Raw genomic sequence first — 24,862 nt, 5'->3', positions numbered from 1 at the left:
CCACAATCTATCTATTTAAGAGCACAGACCTGCCTGATAAAAGTCGTAGGAAATGCTGTAACCTAGTCCTTAAAAGGACTGCAATCACAACTATTCCCTACTCCCAAGCTATCTGTATATTTGTGCGAAAATTGGCTTGAAATTAACAAGGTATAGCGCACACAGCAACAGCGGTGCCGTCTAACACGCAGCTGCAGCAGTGAGAAAATGGTGGCGACGGGGAAAATGGCTTGGTCTTATAGGGCAAGGACATGTGACATACACTGCCAATGACACATGCCCTTGCTTGTGTGAAAAAAAGCACTTCGCTCCGTGTGTGCGCTGCTGATAGGCTGACAGATTGCACCTCCCCACTGTAAATGCGGGAAAGAGAAAAAAAAATGGAGATCTTCATTGTTCCTGCAGAGATCCATCCCCTGCCCCTCCCCCCACCCCGCTGTACACTCAAACTGCGTATTAACATTAATTTTCATCATTACTGAGAAAAAATCCAGTTATGATTTTGGTGCACGAACAGTTATCGAACATAACCTCGAACAGCCGAATTTTTCTCAAATTGTTCGTGTTCGCCGAACGGCTCGAACACCGACCAAAACAGCTCGAATTTGAGATTGGCGAACAGTTCGAGTAGAACAACGCTCATCTCTAGTGATAAATGCAGAATTGGTGACTTGTTTCTATTATACCTTTTCTCTGATTGTTCCTCACCTGGTTTTGGCTCCCACTCCTGAGAAAAAATACTGACCGAATACTGATCAAATACTGATAGTGGGGCCGTGGCCTTAGTGCGATTCTTGAGTAGCTGAATTTAAAGGAATTGTCCGGGACAATTTTTTTATTTTTTAAACTATGGACCTAAGAGCTAACAGGCAGTTAGTTGCTACCAACCTGCCTGTTGTGCCTGACGCTGATCTCCGCCAACGCAAAGTGGTCACAGACCGCTGCTGCCAGAGATTCAGCAGGCTTCTGCTGACATCATGTCGACAGAGCTGTGACTGCCAACCTCATGTTACCTAGCTGCGGGGAGCCGGCTGTCAATCAACATGTCGTCAGCAGTCATACCCCATCAAAAAAGACAGCCTGAAAGAGGAAGATGCTTCTCTGTTGACATGGAGTAGCTGAATCGCCGGCAGAAGCAATGACCCCTCTGTGCCGGCACTGCGTAGAACAACTACCTGATTGTTTGTTAGTTTTTAGGTCCATAGTAAAATATATAGCCCCCTTACTTCACTTTCTGCTGCTTGAGAAATTCCTTTGGCAGAATCAGCTGTTTGCCTGGAGCACTGAGACGGCTGATCGCCATTGCAGCCTGTACAGTAGAGGGGTTCATGTGAAGATAAACCCTGCAAACAAAGATTCTGGAGAACATTTATGCAGAGCTTTTCTAGATTCTGGAGGAAATATGGAAATCACATGAAGAGCATTATTAGAAAATGTCTAACCTTCATTTTTACCATAAATCCAGTTAAATATAATGTAACTTCTGGCTGCTGGGTGAGAGCGTTGTCCTTGCAGCTTCTCAGCCTGTTTTAAATTGTTCCAAGCAGGAAGATTTGGGGTAAAGTGAAACTTTTCTGAACTGGATGACCATAGCTCCAGACATGCATACAGAGAGATACGTGGGGATGTTTAGGGTAAATCCAGTGTTTTCTTCTTGTTGTGCAGAACCAAACATCCTATTCGCTGTGTTTTGGAACGAGATGAAGACATGCTAATAAAGGGTGGCAGACACCCCTACCTTGGGAGATACAAAGTAAGTTTTAATAAAAAACTATAAACTCCATTTTATGTAATCACAGTGCATACATAGAAATTACAAGTTTTTGCATGAAAACTCCCAATTTAAAGGGGTTTCCAGGACTACGACAATAAGACCTATCAATTGGATTTTTTTGTACTGTTCATTGGATATGTCATCAATATTGGATTGTTGAGGTCTGACACATTCCCATCAATCAGCTTTTTTGATTAGGTAAATTGTAGCTGAGCCGTAATTCCTGGGAATGACCAGTATAATTTAGGATGTTGTGGTGGGCCAGTTCTGTAAATTGTGTCTATTCAGCTGCCGAAGAGCTGCAAACAACTAATTGGTAAGGGGTGCCAGGTTGACAGACCACCCAATCTGAAATTGATGACCTATCCTATTGTAAGAATAGGTCATAAAGACTATGTGCTGGGCAACTCCATTAATCAAGACCAGGACCAGGACGAGGGGTAGGCAGGGCAGGCACCGTCCTAGGACACTACCTCCTGCCTCACCAAGGAAGGCGCAGTTGCTGAATACCTGCATCCGCCTGGCACTTTCCTGTGGCCACAGGCATTCAGTACAGTGACGGCCGGGGCGCAGGCACATTCAGCAGTGTCAGTGAGTCACTGACGCTGTTCACCCCTCTCTCTGCCTGCACTCCGACCGTCGCTCCTTCCCCGCAATCGTATCCGTGTCTGTAAGACGCAAATACAATTTATGTCAGCGGCATCTGAGACAGGAGCAGAGGAGCTGTAATCAGCCTTCTGCTCCACTGGGACTCCAGCAAAATGCAGGCCACTTCTGGCCTGCATCCTGTTGAAGACGGCACACACAGGGGATGTCAGATGGGGCGATGCAATGATGTCATTGCTCCGTGCAGCGCCCACTGCTGTGCTTCATAGAAGAGGAAGCAGCAGCCACGGTGTACAGTGATTAGGTGAGTATAAGTTGTTTTTTTTTTCTTATATTATTAGGCCATTAAGTGGGGATCATTACAAAAGGGGCTGTGGGGACCTGATGTGAGAGATGTGCAGGACATAATATGAGAGGCTGCGAGAGGACAGGATATGCGGGGGTACCAGGTAAGAGGGCCTGCGGGGGGGACCTGATATGAGGGGCTGTGGGTGGACATGATATGAGGGGCTGTGGGCGGACATGATATGAGGGGCTGTGGGCGGACATGATATGAGGGGCTGTGGAGTGACCTAATATGAAAACCTGTGGGTGGATCTGACATGAGGGACTATGGGGGGATCTGACATGAGAGTCTGTGGGGGATATGAAATAGGGGGCTGCCAGGGGACCTGATATGAGGGGCTTCGAGGAGACATGATATGAGGGGCTGCCGGGGGATCATGATATGAGGGACATTATATGAGGAGCTGTGGCAGACATAATACCTGGGCTGTGGAGACATCATACTGTATAGGAGGCTGTGGTTACCATACTGGAAAGGGGCAATGGTGGATATATTGTATGGGGTGTTGTGGGTGACATTATACTGTACATAAGGGGCTGCGGGGGCCATTATACTGTATTAGGGACTGAGTGACCACCATACCGTATAAGGAGGCTGTGGTGTGACCATACTATATAATAGGAGGGCTGTGGTAACCATACTATATAATGTGTGGGCTGTATACCCACACAATACTGTATTGGTTGCTGTGAAGACCTTCATACTGTATGGGGAGGGGGTACAGTTTGGAGTGAGCAGTGTGATGGACAGTATGAGGGCATAGTGTGAAGAGGGGCCACAGAATGGAGAGGGGGCAGAATGAAATGGGGGCACAGTATGGCAAGAGGTGAGCATGGCGGGGGACAATGTGGAGATATAGAGTGTGTAAGGGAAAACAGTGGAGAGGGGATAGCTATGGTGTAGGCTTTGGTTCAAAGGGGACAGTGTGGCGATTATAGCTAATAGTGGCAGACAGTGGGGTAGTTATAGCTCATTAAGGCGAACAGTGTGGAGGTCATGTACAATAGGAGGCTTATTTAGGGTACAGTATGGACAGATATTTTTGTGTAGAGAGCATTTTAATAACACTCTTATTTTTGAGGGCACCGTGTTGGGATGTGCTGCAGAAGACTGGTGAAGATGGAAGTCTGCAGAGGAGAGCTGTGATGTGAAAAGTCATTATGGCGTCAGGACAAGATGGAGATGAAAAGAAAGGAAACATCTTAATCAGAGAAGATGTCATCTATAAAGGTATCTTGATGTAAATGTTTTTGTGTGATCTTGCTTGCATATCATCAGTCCCGTGGTTCCTATATGGTCTGCAGTCACTCAGTATCTCCTTTCCATTGTTAATGACATACTGAGAGCTGTAGGTTTATTCGATACAAATGTGTATCGGGCTAAATTGACATTGCAATTTATTGATGTACTAAGCGTGGTTCTTCTATTCAAGTACTTATGGTGATTCTGGTGATGTGTTCCTGTACTGATGATGGTTTTGGTGATGTATTATTGTACTGATTGTGGTTCTGGTGATGTATTCATGCACTGATGGTGGTTCTGTTGATGTATGTATTTGTAGCACCCTGAGGATTCGGCTGCTACAGGGGTATTGCACCTCAAGCCAGAGGTGTGGTATTCCACTCCCGGGTAAGGATGGAGTGTGGAACTGAGCTCAGTAGGCTGCATGCACTACATACATCCCATTTCCGGGGGACAGACCAATGGTACTCCCACTAGAGAAATGTGCAGGTACGACAGCGTCTGTCCCTGGCTGGAGTGGGAGGGGGGTGGAACATCCCAGTAGTGTAGGGGCAGATAGGGGGAGCAGTCTGGGTAATGCTAGGAGCTCATTGGGTGCTGGTCACCTGAGCTCACACATAGAGGGAGTATATAAGGTGGGAACCATCTTAGAACAGGGTCTTTTGTAGAGGTTTGGTCCGACAAGCAGAGCAGCTCAGCCAGCTCCAAGGCCAAGAGAGTGAGAGAGAGGAGAAAAGAAGGACCCAGAGGGGGAGAAGAGGGAACTCCAAGAACCCAAAATTAGACCAGAGGGTGAAGAGTTGGCACAAGGGTACCGGATCCCAAGCTGGTGGAGGGCACTAATCCTTAGCCAGAGACCGGAGGTCGTGGGCAGGATCTGCCACGACCACCCACTAAATCCACCCGGAAGGCAAACCAAGAATAGGGTCAGGGAACCCAGAGACAAGGGTTTTACCAACAAGAGGCCCGAGGGAGCCGGACTTAGGTGGATCCCTGGTGGGGGAGGCCAGAGAGAAGGACAAGTCAGAACGGGAGCTCAGGAACACGCTCCAGAATCACCTGGGGGTTGGCCAAGTCCAGGACCTGGTGGACGCAGCACGGCTCGGGTGGTCACTCAAGGCCGGAGTGACCAACACAAAAGCAGTAAGTAAAAACCCTGAACTGCACAGCCCGACTCTGAGTTTCATTACCATCCTCACTGCACCTCCACAACCACCATCCTCTGCAACTGACCCCCTGAGGCTATACCCCTCCCGTTGGGGGTTATACTACCTGAGCTGCACACACACCACCAGCCTCAGCGGACCCTGCTGCAGCGGCGGCCGTAGTGACCGCAAATCAACGGGTGGCGTAGTCGACACTAAAGAACATCCAGTAACATCTGTAGGACTGCCACACACTGAGCTTGACACCCTGGGCACGGACCGGGTCACCGCCACTCGGAGACTACAACCCCCATCTGATCCGGGTATCCCCCAAACAACACTGGCCCAGGGGGCGCGTCAACTTTGGCGTAGTCGGCAGGATAACGTGCCCGCAACAACCGGGTACTGCGTGCCTGAAGAAAAGTTCACCGTTACCTTAAAAAGAAGTCTCCCGCCGGTTCCGGAGGGTCCCCGCCAACGGACCCCATCACACGTCGTTTCCCGCCACTGGGAGACGATTCCCGCCATTTCCAGAAGATTTCCCGCCTTGGAAGAGCGGACGCCATTATGGGCGTGCCAGAGGGTGGCAAAAGGCCACCTCCCATCGTGGGCCAGGTCGAAGAATGGCGCCAAAAGCGGAAACCGCGCCCACCAACAGAGACTATGATGCTGGAAGTGTCCATCAGCGTGAGAGAACTGCCCCTGGAACTGACAATCACAAAGTTGCACCGGGACCACCCTCAATGTGGGCGGAGACAGAACAAGAGAGCAAAGATGGGTGTCGCCTGGAGCAGTCTGGAGAGAGCGCACCCGGAGACAAGAAGTCTGGAGAGGAGTCCAGAGAAAGCCTACCCGGAGATGGAGGGAGAGTCAGGCAGCACCGACCCAGTGGTCAGGAGCCTGCTACAAGCCACAACCCCACTAGGCCTAGTGGAGGTCCTGGCACAGCTCCCCCGAGACCGGGAGTGTGCACAGACTGCGCTGGAGGGCCTCGCACGGAGGATGGCCCGGGTGCAGCGAGAGACGTTGGCGGAGTGGAGCCGAGAGATGGCCCAGCGGACCGAAACCCGTCAGCGGAGCACGCCACCCGAGACGAGGAGACAGACCGCCTCTGAGGATGGTGCAGGAGGACTCAAGGCCGGAGACGGCGCCGAGAAGGGAGCTGAACGAATGGAGGCAGGTAAAGGGGACGTCTCTACCCCGAGCCGGGAAACCGCGTGCCTGCCCCAGCTCCCCGTCGCAGAGCCCGAAATTCCCCCTGCCGTGCCCGTCGCTGCATCGTCACCGCCGCAGACTAGGCCTCAACCGGAAACCGCGGCCGCGACCCCTGTGACGTCACGCGCTTCAACCCTGAGCGCGGCAAAGCAGGAAATACCATCGGCCTGGTCGCAAGGCCTAGTACACCCGGGCGCCGCCATTCCAACAGCGCCCCCTACCTCCGCGGAGCCACCAGCCTGGTCGCAGGGCCGAGTAACCACGGGCGCCGCCGTTCTTACGGTGCCCTTTTCTTTTAGCGTGCCCCAAGCCTGGTCGCAAGGCCTGGTCAACCCGGGCGCCGCTACCACCACAGCGCCCATAACACCTAAAGTACCGCACCTGGGTGAGGACCTGTTCGCCCAGCATACGTGCCCGGATGGGCAGCCCTTCATATGGCCCCAGGAGTACTACCAACTGGAACTCCAAAGGGCGAGGCCCCTGTGTGAGCCCCTGATTCCGGCTCCGAAGCCCGTCAGGAGGACCCAGCCCCCGCTAGAGGAGGCACAGTTTGAGTGGGACCCCACCGGAGGAGACCTCATGGGGTTCACTCAGGAGACTCGGGCGGCCGCAGCGGAGCGTGCAGAGTGCTGCCGCCAGCAGCTCGAGGTCTTCGAGAAGGAGCGGAGAGAGAGGCGGGTCCGGGAACAGCAAGCACAGATAAGGAGCGCGGAGCAGAAGAGCCGGACCAGGAGAGATCCCCGTGCAGCTCATGGTCCCCGTACCACCGGGACTGTGATTAAATTCAACCTGCAGCATGGGTGGGGCTTCATAAGAGACCATCATACCCCCGGCGACGTCTTTGTCACCCGCAGAGACGTAGAAAGCCATCTGCCGGAGGGACACAGAGGTCGTGACCTGTATGTAGGGGACGAGGTCACCTTCACCCGGCACAAGTGTGCCAAAGGACCCTACGCCCTCCATGTACATCGCCTGACGGAGGAGGAGCTGCGGTGTGAGGAGGAGCAGGAGGACCCGGACGGGTCTGAATCCAAAGAAGGAGCAGGAGGACGCCGTCGTTAAAGTACGGTAAAGAGACTGTAAATAGTTACCCATCGGGGTACAGTGAACTGTTGCTGCTTTAAATATGTCCCCGTTGGGACAAGAGTGAACTGTTAACCCGTGTGTCCCTATTCCCATTACCTGGCCGAGGACTGAGAGCGGCCATATTCCCCCTGTATATAGTTGCGCTTTCTAAGGCGCCCTCTACAGGTTTTATAGGAAAACCGTGTTTCTAAAGGAGACTGTCGCACTTTTCCCGGTCACAAGTTGCACCGTGGCCGGAGGAGCAAGAGTGTTTACAAGGATGTTATTTATGAAAAGTTTTATATGAAAAGTTTTATTGCTGATAATATATGTGATGTTTTATATGTTTATGTTTATGAAAAAAATTGTATGTTTTGGATGTTTTTTTATATCTTACAGCCCGAGGACGTGCTGTGATTTACCAGGGGGGAATGTAGCACCCTGAGGATTCGGCTGCTACAGGGGTATTGCACCTCAAGCCAGAGGTGTGGTATTCCACTCCCGGATAAGGATGGAGTGTGGAACTGAGCTCAGTAGGCTGCATGCACTACATACATCCCATTTCCGGGGGACAGACCAATGGTACTCCCACTAGAGAAATGTGCAGGTACGACAGCGTCTGTCCCTGGCTGGAGTGGGAGGGGGGTGGAACATCCCAGTAGTGTAGGGGCAGATAGGGGGAGCAGTCTGGGTAATGCTAGGAGCTCATTGGGTGCTGGTCACCTGAGCTCACACATAGAGGGAGTATATAAGGTGGGAACCATCTTAGAACAGGGTCTTTTGTAGAGGTTTGGTCCGACAAGCAGAGCAGCTCAGCCAGCTCCAAGGCCAAGAGAGTGAGAGAGAGGAGAAAAGAAGGACCCAGAGGGGGAGAAGAGGGAACTCCAAGAACCCAAAATTAGACCAGAGGGTGAAGAGTTGGCACAAGGGTACCGGATCCCAAGCTGGTGGAGGGCACTAATCCTTAGCCAGAGACCGGAGGTCGTGGGCAGGATCTGCCACGACCACCCACTAAATCCACCCGGAAGGCAAACCAAGAATAGGGTCAGGGAACCCAGAGACAAGGGTTTTACCAACAAGAGGCCCGAGGGAGCCGGACTTAGGTGGATCCCTGGTGGGGGAGGCCAGAGAGAAGGACAAGTCAAAACGGGAGCTCAGGAACACGCTCCAGAATCACCTGGGGGTTGGCCGAGTCCAGGACCTGGTGGACGCAGCACGGCTCGGGTGGTCACTCAAGGCCGGAGTGACCAACACAAAAGCAGTAAGTAAAAACCCTGAACTGCACAGCCCGACTCTGAGTTTCATTACCATCCTCACTGCACCTCCACAACCACCATCCTCTGCAACTGACCCCCTGAGGCTATACCCCTCCCGTTGGGGGTTATACTACCTGAGCTGCACACACACCACCAGCCTCAGCGGACCCTGCTGCAGCGGCGGCCGTAGTGACCGCAAATCAACGGGTGGCGTAGTCGACACTAAAGAACATCCAGTAACATCTGTAGGACTGCCACACACTGAGCTTGACACCCTGGGCACGGACCGGGTCACCGCCACTCGGAGACTACAACCCCCATCTGATCCGGCTCCGGGTATCCCCCAAACAACACTGGCCCAGGGGGCGCGTCATATTTACAGATGATGGTTCTGGAGCTGTATTCATGTACTATTGATGGCTCTGGTGTTCTGTTTATGCACTGATGATGATTTTGGTTTTGTATTTATATATTGATGATGGTTCAGGTGATGAATACATTACTAGAACCATCAGCACTCCGCTACATCACCAGAGTCACCATCAGTACAAGAATACGTCACCAGAACCACCAAACATCAGTTTTGTTGCAAGCGGTATTTGTCGCATGACGGACGTAAAAAACATTATATGTATACCTTTATCTATAATAGGGTCTGTTTAGTTTTCATTAGGGTATCTGCCAAATGCTGGACACCTTAATTGAAACCATTCGTCCCCCATTATAGTTAAGTTATATTAGATTCCATGACTGGCCTTGGGTCTGACATTTAAAATGTAGGATGTCATGGATGAATATCACTATGTTTCCCTCATATTGTGTAAATGGTCCGCAAACAATGAACGATTCTGAATCTAACTTTGAAATTGCATTAGGTGTCCTGTTATTTTAGTCTCTGACCCATTCCTTATCACCAAAATACCTTATCCTGGCCCTGATTTATACCATATGTAGCTAAAATAAGAAATATGACTTGGCTAATGTTGATTTCTTATATTCAGTTTTCAATATTAAAGGGAATCTGTTATGGGTTATTTGCCACCTAATCTGAGAGAAGATTAATATAGGGGCAGTGACCCTGATTCCAGCAAGGTGTCACTTATTAGGATGCTTGTGGTAGTTTTGATAAAATCTTTTGATTTTTTGATAAAATATTTGATCAGCAGGAGATTATGACTAGAGGGCTAGTAAACCTGGTTCCATGTAGTCCTTCATAATCATGAGCTCTGTAAAACCCCACCCCCACCACTGATTGGCAGTTTTCTGCCTATTCACAGTGTTCACAAAGCTCTGTCAAACAGTATTGTAGGCAGGGTTATAAAGAGCTCAGTCTTCAGATAAAACAGTGAGTTTATAAAAAAAAAATACAAAACGCGGCCCAGTAAGTGACACATCGCTAGAATTAGGTTCTCTGCCCCTACATTATGCTGCTCTCAGATGTGGTGGCAAAAACCTGTGTGTATGAAGAGGCCCATACTACATAATTATTCCTTTTGTTGGTTACATGTACAGTAAATGTGTCTTAGTGTACATGCTTGAGGGGCGGATTTTCTGCAGATTTTGCAACAGATATTCCACCGCATGAAATAGTACAAACAAGTGAATGATATTTTACCAAATCTCATCTATCCGCAGAGATTTTCCATGTGGAAACTGATGTGTGTTTTCTAGCTGATTTGCAACAGAGATTACACCCGAGTGAATGTAGTGCATGTATACTGTCCATAACAGAAAGAAATCCTATATCAACTCATGTATAACTATAAGATCTACACTGTTTGTGAGAACAGATTACAAGCATGTGGAGAACGGTTATTGAAATACTTGTATAATTGGTACTTTCTGACATTATCCAGGATGCATTTTTAAAAGTCACACCTTTAAAAGATTTATTGCTAGGCTGTGTGCCCACTATGCGTTTTTCAAGCGTTTCCGCAGCGACAATTCCACTGCAGAAACGCTTAAAAAACGCTTGGTAGAAGGTCTGCCATGTTCCCCAATGATAATCCGCATGTGCTGTGCACATGCTGCGAAAATTTCCTCTGCGGATTATCATTGCGGAATAATCCGCAGCACTACCAATTATTTTGCGTAATCGCGGCATTTTCGCCGCCATTAACTTGCATTGAATCGCATAATATCCGCATCACTACATGTGCACATGCGGATATTAAGCGATTCAATGTGCGGATGGTACCCGGGTCTGGAGAAGAGGAGACTCTCCTCCAGACCCGGGTACTATAGTACCTGTAAAAAAAAGAATTAAAATAAAAAAAATACATTATACTTACCTTCTAATGGACCCCGGTCTCCTCAGCGATCTGTCCTGGCTTCCCGGCAGCTAGCGATGGTCTAAAAGGACCTGTGGTGATGTCATTTAGTCATGTGACGGGTCCCGCGACCGCCGACGTCAGCAGTCGCGTGACCCGTCACATGACTAAATTACGTCATGGCAGGTCCTTTTACACAACCACGAGACACCGGGGAGACCGGACGCATCGGATAAGGACACCGGAGGCCATCAGAAGGTGAGTATAATATTTATTTTTTACCATTCTTTTGGTCACACTATATAAATCCATGCCGGTTGCATGGATTTATATAGTGTGACCAAGTTGTCAAGCACTTTCCAAGTGATGCTAAAATTGCTTGGAAAGCGGTTAACAACCCACATGCGAAATCGCATGATCAAAACGCTTCACTTACGCTTGTCCCTTGGCGTGTACAATCCGCATGTACAATCCGCATGTACAATCCGCATGCGTTTTTTCTGCCAGGGAGATGCAGAAACGCTCAGGAAAAAATCCTGAGCATTTCTGCATCATGGGCACTTAGCCTTAAAGGTGTTGTCCTCCGGTGATAACTTGTTGATCGGTGAGAGTCCTAATCCTGGGATTTACACCGATTGATGGAAGGGGGATCTTTTATCCCAGCATTATAGAGAAATATTGGAGAGGCGGCTGGACATCCGACCTGCCACACCATTTTGTAACTGGGATAAAGATTTTCCCGCCAGAGATTAAAAATTCTCCAATTTGCTGATTGGTGTATGTTCCACCAGTCAGACACTCACCAATCGGCAATCCATTTAATATCTAAACTTTCTTGTAAATTTTTATTTCTCGATTTGAAAAAAGAAATTGTGGAAGTAACTTTCAACTATGCGCAATGAGTATTGATGATTAATAGCTTTTCATTTCTGGTACTGGAAAAAGGAATATAGAAATAACTGAAGTCTATGCTTTGTGTATTTTTAGATCGGATACATGAAAGATGGTAGAATCGTAGCAGCGGATATTAATATGTACAGTAATGGCGGATATTCTGGGACAGAATCTGTGTTTGTAAGTCATTTACAGTTTTACTACACTTCTCATATGATTGCAAAATCATCCAAAGTTGATTCCAGTAGGGGCTAGGCATTATGCGTCATAATAGTATTTTCATAGAGTTCATCATCACAAAACGTTACCAAAACACAGCATGATCTGGCACTCAAACTTTTTAATTAAATACCAAAATTAAAAGCTTAAGCCAGCGAGTGCTACATCCATTATGTTGATACATGTAAGAGATATAGGAGATATATACGCTAATACTTGATGCAGTTTTAGATCCCAATGATCTTCAATCATAACTTCAGGTTACAATTAAAGATTGTTGTGATTTGAAACTTATCTCTACTGAGTCTATAACAAATGTGTCACCACAGCCAATAAAGGTGATATAACATGTTCATCATCTGACTAAACTTTCATTTTTGCATATAATTCTAGTTCATGTCAATGGGACAGAGAAGCAACATTTTTCACACATTCTGGTAGGATAAGGAGAAAGTTTGTTGAATGCCTGGTCGTGACTGACAATGGACATTTCCATCTAATCTTATAGTGAAAAGTGTCTATGTAATAATCTAATCCAAGAATAGGTTCACACTTGGGTTGGATGCGGCAAGTTTCATTAATCCTGCCGCATTCTGCTTTTTTTTTCTATATGTTAAAATGACGATGGAAACCAAACAGACCTCGTTAGGCCTCATTCAGACGTTCGTTTTTCACGTACAAGTCCATGTTTTTCAATGACAAATCTCGTATTTAGCCAAAGGGGCAGTCGTCTTAAAATCAGCAACGCAAGTCTAAGTGTCCGTGAAAAAATCAGAAAGCACTCGGATGCCATGAAAAGCTGGAGAAGCCTTTAATTTTCTCATCCAAGAAAAACTGATGACTTAGATGAAACTTGGATCAAAACCATTAATGAAACTCAGTCCGTTTTTCTTGAACGTTAAAAAAAACCCGGACGTTTGAATCAGGCCTTAGAGTCAATGGGGTCCGTCTATAGGACAGAGACATTTCTTCCAAGAATTTAATTTTTCTATTCCTATAAACGAACAGAAAAACAGAGAACCAGTGTGAACACTGCCTTAAATATTCTGTTATTTGTCATAGATAATGGAGGTTTCTGTGCTGCAAATAGATGCTGCTTACCACATTCCTAATCTGAGGTGTCAAGGAAGAGTTTGCAAAACAAATCTTCCATCAAACATATCATTTCGAGGCTTTGGCTTTCCTCAGTGTTCACTGATTACAGAAGTGTGGATAGATGAAGTAGCAGCTAAGTGCAATTTACCTCCTCATCAGGTAAGGATTAGTAATGTTTTTTAGATATCTGATTCAATCGTGTTTCCTAATTTCTTCAGTGAATCAACAAAAAAGTAGTAAAAAGAGCAAATCGCTGTGTAATATGTATGACACTATCTGTTTTACAGAAATTTACACAGACTATATACATAGTATTATAGCTGTGTACGTTATATATGTGTTAATATAATGTATTAATAATACATTATATATTTATTATTTATGGCCCCGATTCATCAAGACTGGCGATTTATTTTTTTTTGCCGGTCTTGATGATGTATCGTGTTGCAGTCAGATGCTCCTGAATCATTAAGAGATGAACGCCTCTTAAAGAGAATCTGTCACCAGGTTTTTGCCAGGGCTGTGGAGTTGGAGTCGTGGAGTCGGTGTCGGTGTCCATTTTGGTGGAGTCGGTATAAAATGGACCGACTCCAACTCCTAAAATATATAATAAATTGGGTACAATAGTTCAATGAGGTTTGTGGGGAATATTTTTTCCTAAGAATTTGGGAAAGTTATGAAATGTCCTATAAATGTCTGTCCTATTCCTGATCTAAGGGTCTAGACTTGAGGTGAATCTGTGCTACAGTAAATTTATCACTTAAACACGAGCCATGTATGAGGGAGTCGGAGTCGTGGAGTCGGAGTTGGTGTCATGGAAATTGAGGAGTCAGAGTCGGAAGTTTGGCTTACTGAATCTACAGACCTGGTTTTTGCTATGTCATCTTAGAGTAGCCTGGTGTAGAGAAAGACACCCTGATTCCAGCGATGTGTCACTTAGTTTACTTGGTGCAGCAGTTGTGACACAATCAGAGTTTTTAGATGTAGCAGAGCTCAGAAAGTTGCCCCCGCTCACTCTACAGCTTTCTGTGTACATTGTATATTGACACTAAGCTGCTTATCAGAGAAGGGGGTGAGGGCAGACTAGTTGGCACAAGGGAGCTAGTCCAGCAATGATAATCTCCTGGTGATAAAACATTCATTGTATGGAAACTACAGCAAACAGCTTAATAAGTGACTAATCACTGAAATCTGTGTGTCACTTGCTATATCAAGCTGACCTTAGATTACATAGCAAGAACCTGCTGACAGATTCCCGTTAGTGAATCAGGAGTATCTAATGAGTGGAGTGCACCTCTGTGTGCAATGCCAGAAAGTAAGGATTCTAAAGATTGGCTATTAATGCGGGTAATGTTTTGCTTCATGCAGAGATATGCAGCATTAGTGGAAGCTGACAGCCACGTATCTCCCTGTTAGTGCAATATTAGCGCTATCAGCCAAACCATAAATATCAAATGTCTGTAGCTGGCTACCTTACAGCAACAAATCTGCCAAATACTCAGAACCTTAATGTTTTGTGCCCTACTATTTAGTTATATCCAGTCCATTCCCCTGGATCTATTGTAACATTATACTTTCTGTCATCCAAAATAAAAATGTTTTCTGAAATGATAGCTACGCTTTAAGGATGGAGATTGTAAAGTAAAATCAATAAACGTCATTTCCGTATGCCAATAGATATCACATAGTCTATTTGAAGGTACCATTAGAAAGAGAAAATAAGTAATGTAATGGATGGTTCATTGTGTTTTGTGCAACAAATGTCATGAACAATTCAGATTCAGATAGCACCGGTCATTTACCTTATAGCAGTGGTGTAGCGTGGGTTGCCAGGGCCAGGGCAAGGCAAGTATTATGCCTCCTCACCCAGTAATAATGCCCCCTGAATGCCCCCTTAAAACAAATTAGGCCCTGAGAGTTCCACCTTTACAAAAGTATTAATGCCCATTAGTGCTTCCTCCAAAAGTAATAATGGCAACTTTGTACCACCCCCCCAAACAAAATAATGTTTATACTCACTTAATCCGAATGACCAAGCCTTTTACTGCCCTGCACCAAAGCAGGCTGGCACAGGTGGCACAACGCAATGAAGACATTGCACCACCTGCGCCTTGGTACTGACATTTTGTAGAGACTGGTGCTATACCACAGAATGCAGGTGTGATGATACAGCGTGAAATCTTAATTATGCCAGACATATTTTCTGATGGCAAGAGCAGCATACCTTTATTTTTATGTGAACTCTTTAATCCGTGTTCTTCTTTAGTTGATTAACACAGACTATTATTTGTATAACCCTGAATGTTATCTGCGCTTTGATTCTGAAACAATGATGTGTATTTACAAGAGCCCCTGTGATACAAACTATGTAAATAGATTAGCTAAAACAATGAATATTTGCTAGATATGTTAAATACCATTTTAGGGTGTTTGCCAGTCAATCTTGGGGGATGAGCTGTGGATACTCAAGCCATGTGGAATAATATCATCCCTAATTCTTAACCTGTGGATGTGTATTTAAGAAGAGGCATGTGTTTCTGTGACAGAATGAGTGTTGGGACAGAGAATCAAGGAACATCAGAAAGACTTTACAAGGAAAATGAAAGACATCCTTCAGAAAAGTAGATGGATTGCATGGCATCCAAAGAGACACAGATTTGTATTCTACATGATTCTAGACTAAGGGTACGGCCCTGACTGGAAAGATTTGGATCTGCTCCTTTTAACCATTTTGGATACATTTTGGGGAGTCCAGGAGAGGACAAAGAAGTCACCTGGCCCCATGGATATGTTGTTTTGGAGTTGCCAGGAGGCACCCCTGGTCGCCTGGCCCCATGGAAACTCTTGGAGAGGCCAGATTTTGACCCTCAGGTCTCCTGGTCTTGTACCTCGATGGACTGCAAGCTTCCTAAGCTTGCCACTACCTTCTCTCTGTGGGGGCCCGCCAGAAGCGGGGGGCCACTGGTTGAGGTAGTCGGCCCTAGAAGTCTCCAAAGTCGCACCTGTTCTATCCCAAGCAGGCGGAGAAGGAAGGGTGAGACTGTGTAATGTTGTACCATCTTGGGTATTTGCTGGGACTGTTCTGTGTGTTTATTGCTCACTTTGTGATTCAATAAAGTATTGCCATGCTGTTTTACCCTCACATTGCGTTGTCTGAGTAGTGTTACGCCCGCGGAAAACCCCGAGTCTTCACATTTTGGTCGCAGCGGTGGGACACTACTCAGCCCAGCAGATCTGGGGGATCTGCAGGAGACTGGTGTTAGCACACATCGTCCACAGAGCTCCACAACCAGAGAGGCGTGTAGACAGACCCAGCAGACCATAGGTGAGGCATATACAGCGGGTTTTGGATGCTACCATGTCCAACCCCACGAGTCCTGCCTTGGGAGGAGGACCGGAAAGGATATACAGCAGCAGCAAGATATGGCAACTACAAGAGCTGTGCCAGCTTCATCGGATTGAACACCAGGCCACCGACAATCATCGGATTTAATTCAGAAACCAGAGGATGCAGAGGACGGCATGTGTGGACACAATGGATACCAGTCTGTTTTTGTGAATTACGTTTGGCGTTTATTTGCAAGGATGAAGTGGAATATGCTCTGAGCAAACTGGATGATACAGAGTTTTGTTCTAATGAAGGTGAGACCTCTTACATTCGTGTCTGTGCTTAAAGACATGCTGATGGACTGTCTCCAATAAGTGGAGACGGATGATTGGGATCCTATCATGTCTGACTAATTAAGATTGTGGGAGCAATGTGACGATACAGTGTAAAATCTTAATTATGCCAGACATACTTTCTGATGGCAAGAGCAGCATACCTTTATTTTTATGTGAACTCTTTAATCTGTGTTCTTCTTTAGTTGATTAACACAGACTATTATTTGTGTAACCCTGCATGTTATCTGTTCTTTGATTCTGAAACAATGATGTGTATTTACAAGAGCCCCTGTGATACAAACTATGTAAATAGATTAGCTAGAACAATGAATGTTTGCTAGATAGGTTAAATACCATTGTAGGTTGTTTACCAGTCAATCTTGGGGGATGAGCTGTGGATACTCAAGCCCTGTAGAATAATATCATCCCTAATTCTTAACCTGTGCATGTGTATTTAAAAAGGGACATGTGTTTTTGTAGCAGTGAGTCTTGGGACAGAGATTCAGAAAGACTTTACAAGGAGAATGAGAGACATCCTTCAGAAAAGTAGATGGATTGCATGGCATCCAAAGAGACACAGATTTGTATTCTACATGATTCTAGCTCACGGGTAACGGCCCTGACAGGAAAGATTCGGATCTGCTCCTTTTAACCATCAGAGAGAGATATGGAGACATTTGGAGTTGCCAGGAGGGACCCACCGGTCGCCTGCCCCCACAGAAACTCTCGGAGAGGGCAGGGTGGGACCCTTTTGTCTCCTGGTCTTGTACCTGGACGGACTATTAGCTTCCTAAGCTTGCCACTACCTCCTCTCTGTGGGACCCGCCAGAAGCGGGGGTCAACTGGTGAGGTAGTTGGCCCTGGAAGTTTACAAAGTCGCAGCTGCTCTATCCCAGGTGGGCGGAGAAGGAAGGGTGAGACTGTGCAATGTTGTACCATCTTGGCCATTTGCTGGGACTGTTCTGTGTGTTTATTGTCTGCTTTGTGATTCAATAAAGTATTGCCACGCTGTTTTACCCTCACCCTGCGTTGTCTGAGTAGCGTTACGCCCATGGAAGACCCCGGGTCTTCACAGCAGGTATATCAGAGATCCAGGGCATCCAGCCATAGATCAAGGTATGTGCACTATCCCCGGTCTTAGCACTAGGAACACCACTGCTACTTTCTTTTTCGACTTTTGAAATTTTGCACTCATAAGAATTTTGCTTCCAGGGCTCCGCAGCGCTTTATAAACATTATCATCACTGTCCCCAGAGAAAAATCACACAAACATGGGGAAAATATAGAAACTCCTTGCACATGTTGTCCTTGGTGGGATTTGAACCCAAGAAACCCAGCGCTGCAAGGCTGCAGACTCTAACCACTGAGGCATTCTGTTGCCCTTTTACTCTAATGACAGCTTTACACCCCCTTGGCTTTGTCTTTAGCAGCTTCAACATGACCTGAAATGTCTTAAAATGAACAGGTATGCCTCATCAAAATCAGGAAAGAAACACCAAGAATTACCTCTGCTGCAGAGTATAAGTTCATCAGAGTTACCAGAGGATAAGTTCATCAGAGTTACCAGTCTCAGAAACTGCAAATTGACAGCACCTCAGATAACAGCCCTCATAAATGATACGCAGATATCAAGTAGCATACAAATCTCAACATCAAATGTCCAGAAGAGACTGAGAAGCTGGCTTTTATAGTTGAATTGCTGCAACAAAGGCACCACTGAGGACGGAAAAGAAAGAAGAGACTTGTTTGGACCAAACAATACAGGACATTAGATCAGTGGACATCTGCACTGTGATTTGATGAGTCAGAAATGTTTTTGCGGGACGCAGAAAAGGTGAGCGGATGGTTTCTGTGTGATGGTGCTTTGCTGGTGAAACTGTTGATAATTTATTCAAAATTCAAGTTATACTTACCCAGCATGGCCACCACAGCATTCTCAACGACATGCCATCTCATGTGGTTTGCTTTTAGTGAGACCATAATTTGTGTTGAAATAAGACAATAACCAAAAACATACCTACAGGCTATTTATAGGCTATGTTATCAAGAGGGAGGGGGATGGAGTGCTTCATCAGAAGACAAAGCCTCCAAAATCACCCAACCTCAACCCAATTGAGATGGTTTGGAATGAATTGGACTGCAGAGTGAAGGCAAAGTAACCAAGTGCTCAGCACCTGTAGGCTCTCCTTCAAGATTTGTCAGAAAGCCATTTCAGGTGACTACCTGATGAAACTGCTTGAAAGAATGCCAAGTGTGTATAAAGCTGTCATCAGACCAAAAGGGGTGTACTTTAGGGAATCTAAGGTGTAACACATATTCTAGTTTGTTTCACAAGTGTTTCTATACTTCTTGTTTCATATGTGTTCCTTCGTGATTTAGCTGACTTCAGTCTGAAGGATAGGAGAGATGTTTGAGTAATGTTGGGGTTTATCTTTTAACATGAATTATTTGTATTGAGCAAAATATGAATTTGACCCATACGTAGATAATAGACTACAGTCAACTTGGATTTCTTTTAATGTACTATACTCATGTGAACATCAATCTCTGTGGAAAACAACACAGAGCGTAATTGCGAACGAAAGTAAGTGTGTGACTTGTTTTTCAGTGAAGAGGTATTTGGGAATCCTGCAGAAAATACCTGTGTGAATTGCGGTGAGTTGCTGCATTGTGACCTGCTGAGTGCTTTTCTACCTGTTTAGTTTTATTGGGCTTTTTAAAACCTATTTTCTCACTACAGTTTTAGTTTCTTAGTTTACTACCTGTGTATTTAAGGGTTAACTACATTGCACTAAAATCCTGAGGTGTAGCTTTACTCACAACGGGTTAATTAAGGGGAAGGGGTCATAATTAAGGGTTTATAAGGGGCAGCTGGTTGGGCATCCAGTCCTTTGGAAGTGCATTGAGGTGAAGGGTACATTGCTGGAAAATGGAAAAAAAAAAAAAACTCTTTAAATCTCTTAATTTGCGAGTGTGAACGAGCTGAGTGTGACCGGAGTGTAAGTGCGAACGAAAGTAAGTGTGTGACTTGTTTTTCAGTGACTTGGATTCAGGGAGTTTGGAAGGGAGGCCTTTGGACTGAATTGCTGTCTGTATTTCATTAATTCTTTGCTTTTCTTTTTACTTAACATTCTGTCTATTGCAATCCCCATTAGGAAATGAGCTCCATTATTGACAATGCTATCCAGTGTACATCTTGCCACATGTATGCAATCCTTGAACAGCCGGTCGGGGTTGCTTACTGCTGCGCGAGATGTGTGCACGTTGTGCATTTGGAAGCCTAGATACTGGATCTAAATGAGCAGCTGGCAACACTGAGATCCATTGACAACATGGAAAGGAGTCTGCTGCTCACTGAGCAGCAGCTCACTGGGGTAGATGTGGGGGAGGGTGGTAGTCGAGAGCTGCAGGACAGTGAGGCCGTTAGTTGGGTGACAGTTAGAAGGGGGGGTAGAGGGAAGAGTGCCAGGGAGGCTAGTCCTGATCCGGCACACCCCAATAAGTTTGCAAAGTTGGCAGATGAGGGGAGTGACGGTACAGGGGTAGCACTGCTGCAGCAAGGCATGTCCCCGGAAAGCCGGAGGAGTGTCAGCTCCAGTAAATAGGAAAATAGGAAAGTAGGGCAGGCTAGGCAGGTGCTGGTAGTGGGGGACTCAATTATTAGGGAAACAGATAGGGCAATCTGTCACAAAGACAGGGATCGTCGAACAGTGTGCTGCCTACCTGGCGCTCGAGTCCGGCACATCGCTGATCGGGTTGACAGATTACTGGGAGGGGCTGGAGAGGACCCAGCGGTCATGGTGCACATTGGCACAAATGACAAAGTTAAAGGTAGGTGGAAGGTCCTTAAAGATGATTTCAGGGAATTAGGCTGCAAGCTGAAAGCAAGGACCTCCAAGGTGGTATTCTCTGAAATACTACCGGTACCACGTGCCACGCCAGAGAGGCAACGGGAGATTAGGGAGATAAATAAGTGGCTCAAGAACTGGTGTAGGAAGGAGGGATTTGGGTTCCTGGAGAACTGGGCCGACTTCTCAGTTGGCTACAGACTCTACGCTAGGGACCGGCTGCACCTTAATGGGGAGGGTGAAGCTGTGCTGGGGGAGAAAACGGCTAGAAGGTTGGAGGAGTGTTAAAACTAGGGATTGGGGGGGAGGGTATTCATTTTATAGGTGGGGAAGATAGTGCAGATAGTGACCTGGGCACAAATAAAGAAATTGGGGGTGGGGTTAGAACAGTCAATAAAGTAAGAAGGAATAGAGGTACAGAGAGATACATAAAATGCATGTACACTAATGCCAGAAGCCTCACCAACAAAATGGAGGAATTAGAATTAATTTTGTTGGAAAATAATTATGACATGGTAGGGATATCTGAGACGTGGCTGGACGAAAGCCATGACTGGGCAGTTAATTTACAGGGCTATAGTCTGTTCAGAAATGACCGTACAAACAAGCGAGGGGGGGGGGGGTGTTTATATGTAAAATCATCCTTAAAACCTGTCTTGCGGGAGGATATATGTGAATCTAATGAAAATGTAGAGTCCCTGTGGGTGGAGATAAGGGGAGGGGGAAAAAATAATAAATTACTGATAGGGGTTTGTTATAAGTCTCCAAACATAATGGAAGCAGCGGAGAATATCCTCGTAAAGCAAATAGATGAAGCAGCAACTCAAGGAGAAGTCATTATCATGGGAGACTTCAACTACCCTGAAATACATTGGGGGACAGAAACATGTAGTTCAAGCAAAGGTAATAGGTTTTTGACAACTATGAGAGACAATTACCTTTCACAACTGGTTCAGGACCCAACAAGAAGGGGGGCACTGCTAGACCTAATATTAACCAATAGGCCAGACCGCATATCAAATATACGAGTTGGGGGTCACTTGGGTAATAGTGATCACAAAATAATACGTTTTCATGTAACCTTTAATAAGATGTGTAGTAGAGAGGTTACAAGGACACTAAACTTCAGGAAGGCTAATTTCCAACGGTTGAGAGATGATCTTAGTGCAATAAACTGGGACGATATCCTGAGACATAAAGCTGCACAAAGCAAATGGGAGACATTTATTAACATCCTGAATAGTACCTGTGCACAATATACACCCTTTGGGAATAAACATGCTAGAAATAGGAGGAAACCACTATGGCTAAATAGAGCTGTAAGGGGCGCAATAAGTGACAAAAAGAAAGCATTTAGAGAACTAAAGCAAGTCGGTAGTGATGAGGCATTAAATAAATATAGAAAATTAAATAAATTATGTAAAAAACAAATCAAGGCAGCAAAGATTGAGGCAGAGAGAATCATTGCCAGAGAAAGTAAAAATAACCCCAAAATATTCTTTAACTACATAAATAGTAAAAAACTAAAAAATGATAGTGTTGGCCCCCTTAAAAATAGTCTGGGTGAAATGGTGGATGAGGATGAGGAAAAAGCCAATATGCTAAATGATTTTTTTTCAACCGTATTTACACAAGAAAATCGCATGACAGAAAACATGATTAGTGATAACAAAAATTCTCCATTAAATGTCACTTGATTAACCCAGCAGGAAGTACGGCGGCATCTAAAAATCACTAAAGTTGACAAATCCCCGGGCCCGGATGGGATACACCCGCGTGTACTGCAGGAATTAAGTAACGTCATAGATAGACCATTATTTTTAATCTTTAAAGATTCCATAATAACAGGGTCTGTACCACAGGACTGGCGTATAGCAAATGTGGTGCCAATATTCAAAAAGGGGACAAAAACTGAACTTGGAAATTATAGGCCGGTAAGCTTAACCTCTACTGTGGGTAAAATCCTGGAGGGTTTCCTAAGAGATGCTATACTAGATCATCTGAAGAAGAATAACCTCGTGACCCAATATCAACATGGGTTTACGAGGGACCGTTCCTGTCAAACTAATCTGATCAGTTTTTATGAGGAGGCAAGTTCGGGACTGGACCAAGGAAATGCAGTGGATGTTGTGTATATGGACTTTTCAAAAGCTTTTGATACGGTTCTACACAAAAGGTTGATACATAAAATGAGAACAATGGGGATAGGGGAAAATATATGTATGTGGGTTAAGAATTGGCTCAGTGATAGGAAACAAAGGGTGGTTATTAATGGAAAACACTCAGACTGGGTCTCAGTTAACAGTGGGGTACCACAGGGGTCAGTATTGGGCCCCCTTCTTTTTAACATATTTATTAATGACCTTGTAGGGGGCATACTGAGTAATATTTCAATATTTGCAGATGACACTAAACTCTGCAGGGTAATCAATACAGAGGAGGACAATTTCATATTACAGGAGGATCTATGTAAACTAGAAGCTTGGGCTGATAAATGGCAAATGAGCTTTAATGGGGATAAATGTAAGGTAATGCACTTGGGCAGAGGAAATAAAATGTATAATATGCTTAATTGTAAAACACTGGGCAAAACTGTAACTGAAAAAGACCTGGGTGTATTGGTGGACGACAAGCTCACGTTTAGTGGCCAGTGTCAGGCAGCTGCTGCAAAGGCAAATAAAATAATGGGATGCATGAAAAGAGGCATAGATGCTCATGAGGAGAACATAATTTTACCTCTATACAAGTCATTAGTGCGACCACACTTAGAATACTGTGTACAGTTCTGGTCTCCGGTGTATAAGAAAGACATAGCTGAACTAGAGCGGGTGCAGAGAAGAGCGACCAAGGTTATTAGAGAACTGGGGGGTCTGCAATACCAAGACAGGTTATTACACTTGGGGTTATTTACTGTGGAAAAAAGAAGGCTTAGGGGTGATCTTATTACTATGTACAAGTATATGAGGGGACAGTACAAAGACCTTTCTACTGATCTTTTTACTCTGAGGCCAGAGACAGGGACAAGGGGGCATCTTCTACTTCTGGAGGAAAGAAGGTTTAATCATAATCACAGACGGGGATTCTTTACTGTAAGAGCAGTGAGACTATGGAACTCTCTGCCGCATGATGTTGTAATGAGTGATTCACTATTAAATTTTAAGAAGGGCATGGATGCCTTTCTTGAAAAGTATAATATTACAGGTTATAAATACTAGATTCCTTGATAGGGCGTTGATCCAGGGAACTAGTCTGATTGTCATATGGAGTCAGGAAGGAATTTTTTTCCCCAACGTGGAGCTTAGTGTTTGCCACATGGGTTTTTTTTGCCTTCCTCTGGATCAACATGTTAGGCTATGGGTTGAACTAGATGGACTTAGTCTTCCTTCAACCTTAAAAACTATGTTACTATGTTATATTTTGGGGAAGATTTACGATCGTGAATGTGCCTCAACATCAAAGTATTGCATTACAGAGGACATGTCGTCAGGTCATAAGTGGCCAGTTTCTGCTATTATTTTATTTTTACTGCTTCCCTGAGTATTCTGGGTTGTTGTTTTTTTTTTAAATCGTGGCGCTCATACTCAATACTGAAATACTGAATAAGTCGAAATGTTTACAAAATTTTGTTTCCATTTTTCCATCATTTACATATCATTAACATGTCTATCGATTCTGTGATTAGCATAATTCCTCATCTTTCCCTTCTTGATGTTGCTGTTTCAATGTTGAGGAGTGCAGTTTAACTACACCCTGGGAAGGCCACTTCAAGTTCCCTAAATTTTGAAAAGTTTTAATTTCTATAGGAGCGGTATTGTAATTGTTTTATTATTCTTTATTTGCCTTAGGTCAGAGAGATCAACATGTACAGAAACATTATTATGACCCCTTACAAGCAGGAGTTTGATACAACTAATCTGAGAAGATGTTGGGAGGATTGTATGGAGAGCTCTGTATACCATGCCAGGATGGAAGCAGTGAAACAATTTAATAAACAGAACCCCTGGAAGAAAAGAGGCATAGCATTGATCCCCCTAAAATTTCCTGTCACCTTTATTGTGGCTTTTCAAAATCAAGTAAACACTATAAATTTATCTATAGATTTATTTTAATAATCAAATTAGTTGAACTAAATGTAGGTAAATTTCTTTTTAGTAGTCATACTACTACTTTAGGCTGGGGCTTCATGGCGACTCTGGTTATGACACAGTCATGCAACCCAAGATC

At 45.2% G+C, this 24,862-nt stretch overlaps 1 protein-coding gene across 1 annotated transcript in view; it reads left to right on the top strand.

Annotated features, from left to right (window-relative positions):
* The window catches only part of LOC141161552 (aldehyde oxidase 1-like), a 536,896-nt gene that overhangs the window by 445,696 nt on the left and 66,338 nt on the right, over nt 1–24,862 (top strand). Inside the window, exons 23-26 of the mRNA XM_073646509.1 lie at nt 1,666–1,753; nt 11,907–11,993; nt 13,095–13,286; nt 24,484–24,711. Coding sequence (XP_073502610.1) covers nt 1,666–1,753; nt 11,907–11,993; nt 13,095–13,286; nt 24,484–24,711 — 595 coding nt within the window. The remainder of the gene's footprint in view (nt 1–1,665; nt 1,754–11,906; nt 11,994–13,094; nt 13,287–24,483; nt 24,712–24,862) is intronic.

The sequence above is a fragment of the Phyllobates terribilis genome, unplaced genomic scaffold (assembly GCF_046119375.1).
Source record: "Phyllobates terribilis strain yellow unplaced genomic scaffold, ASM4611937v1 Scaffold_9__5_contigs__length_417890890, whole genome shotgun sequence".
NCBI classification, from domain to species: Eukaryota; Metazoa; Chordata; class Amphibia; order Anura; family Dendrobatidae; genus Phyllobates; species Phyllobates terribilis.
The sequence above is the reverse complement of the archived record's forward strand: the minus strand, read 5'-3'. Positions and strand labels throughout refer to the sequence as shown.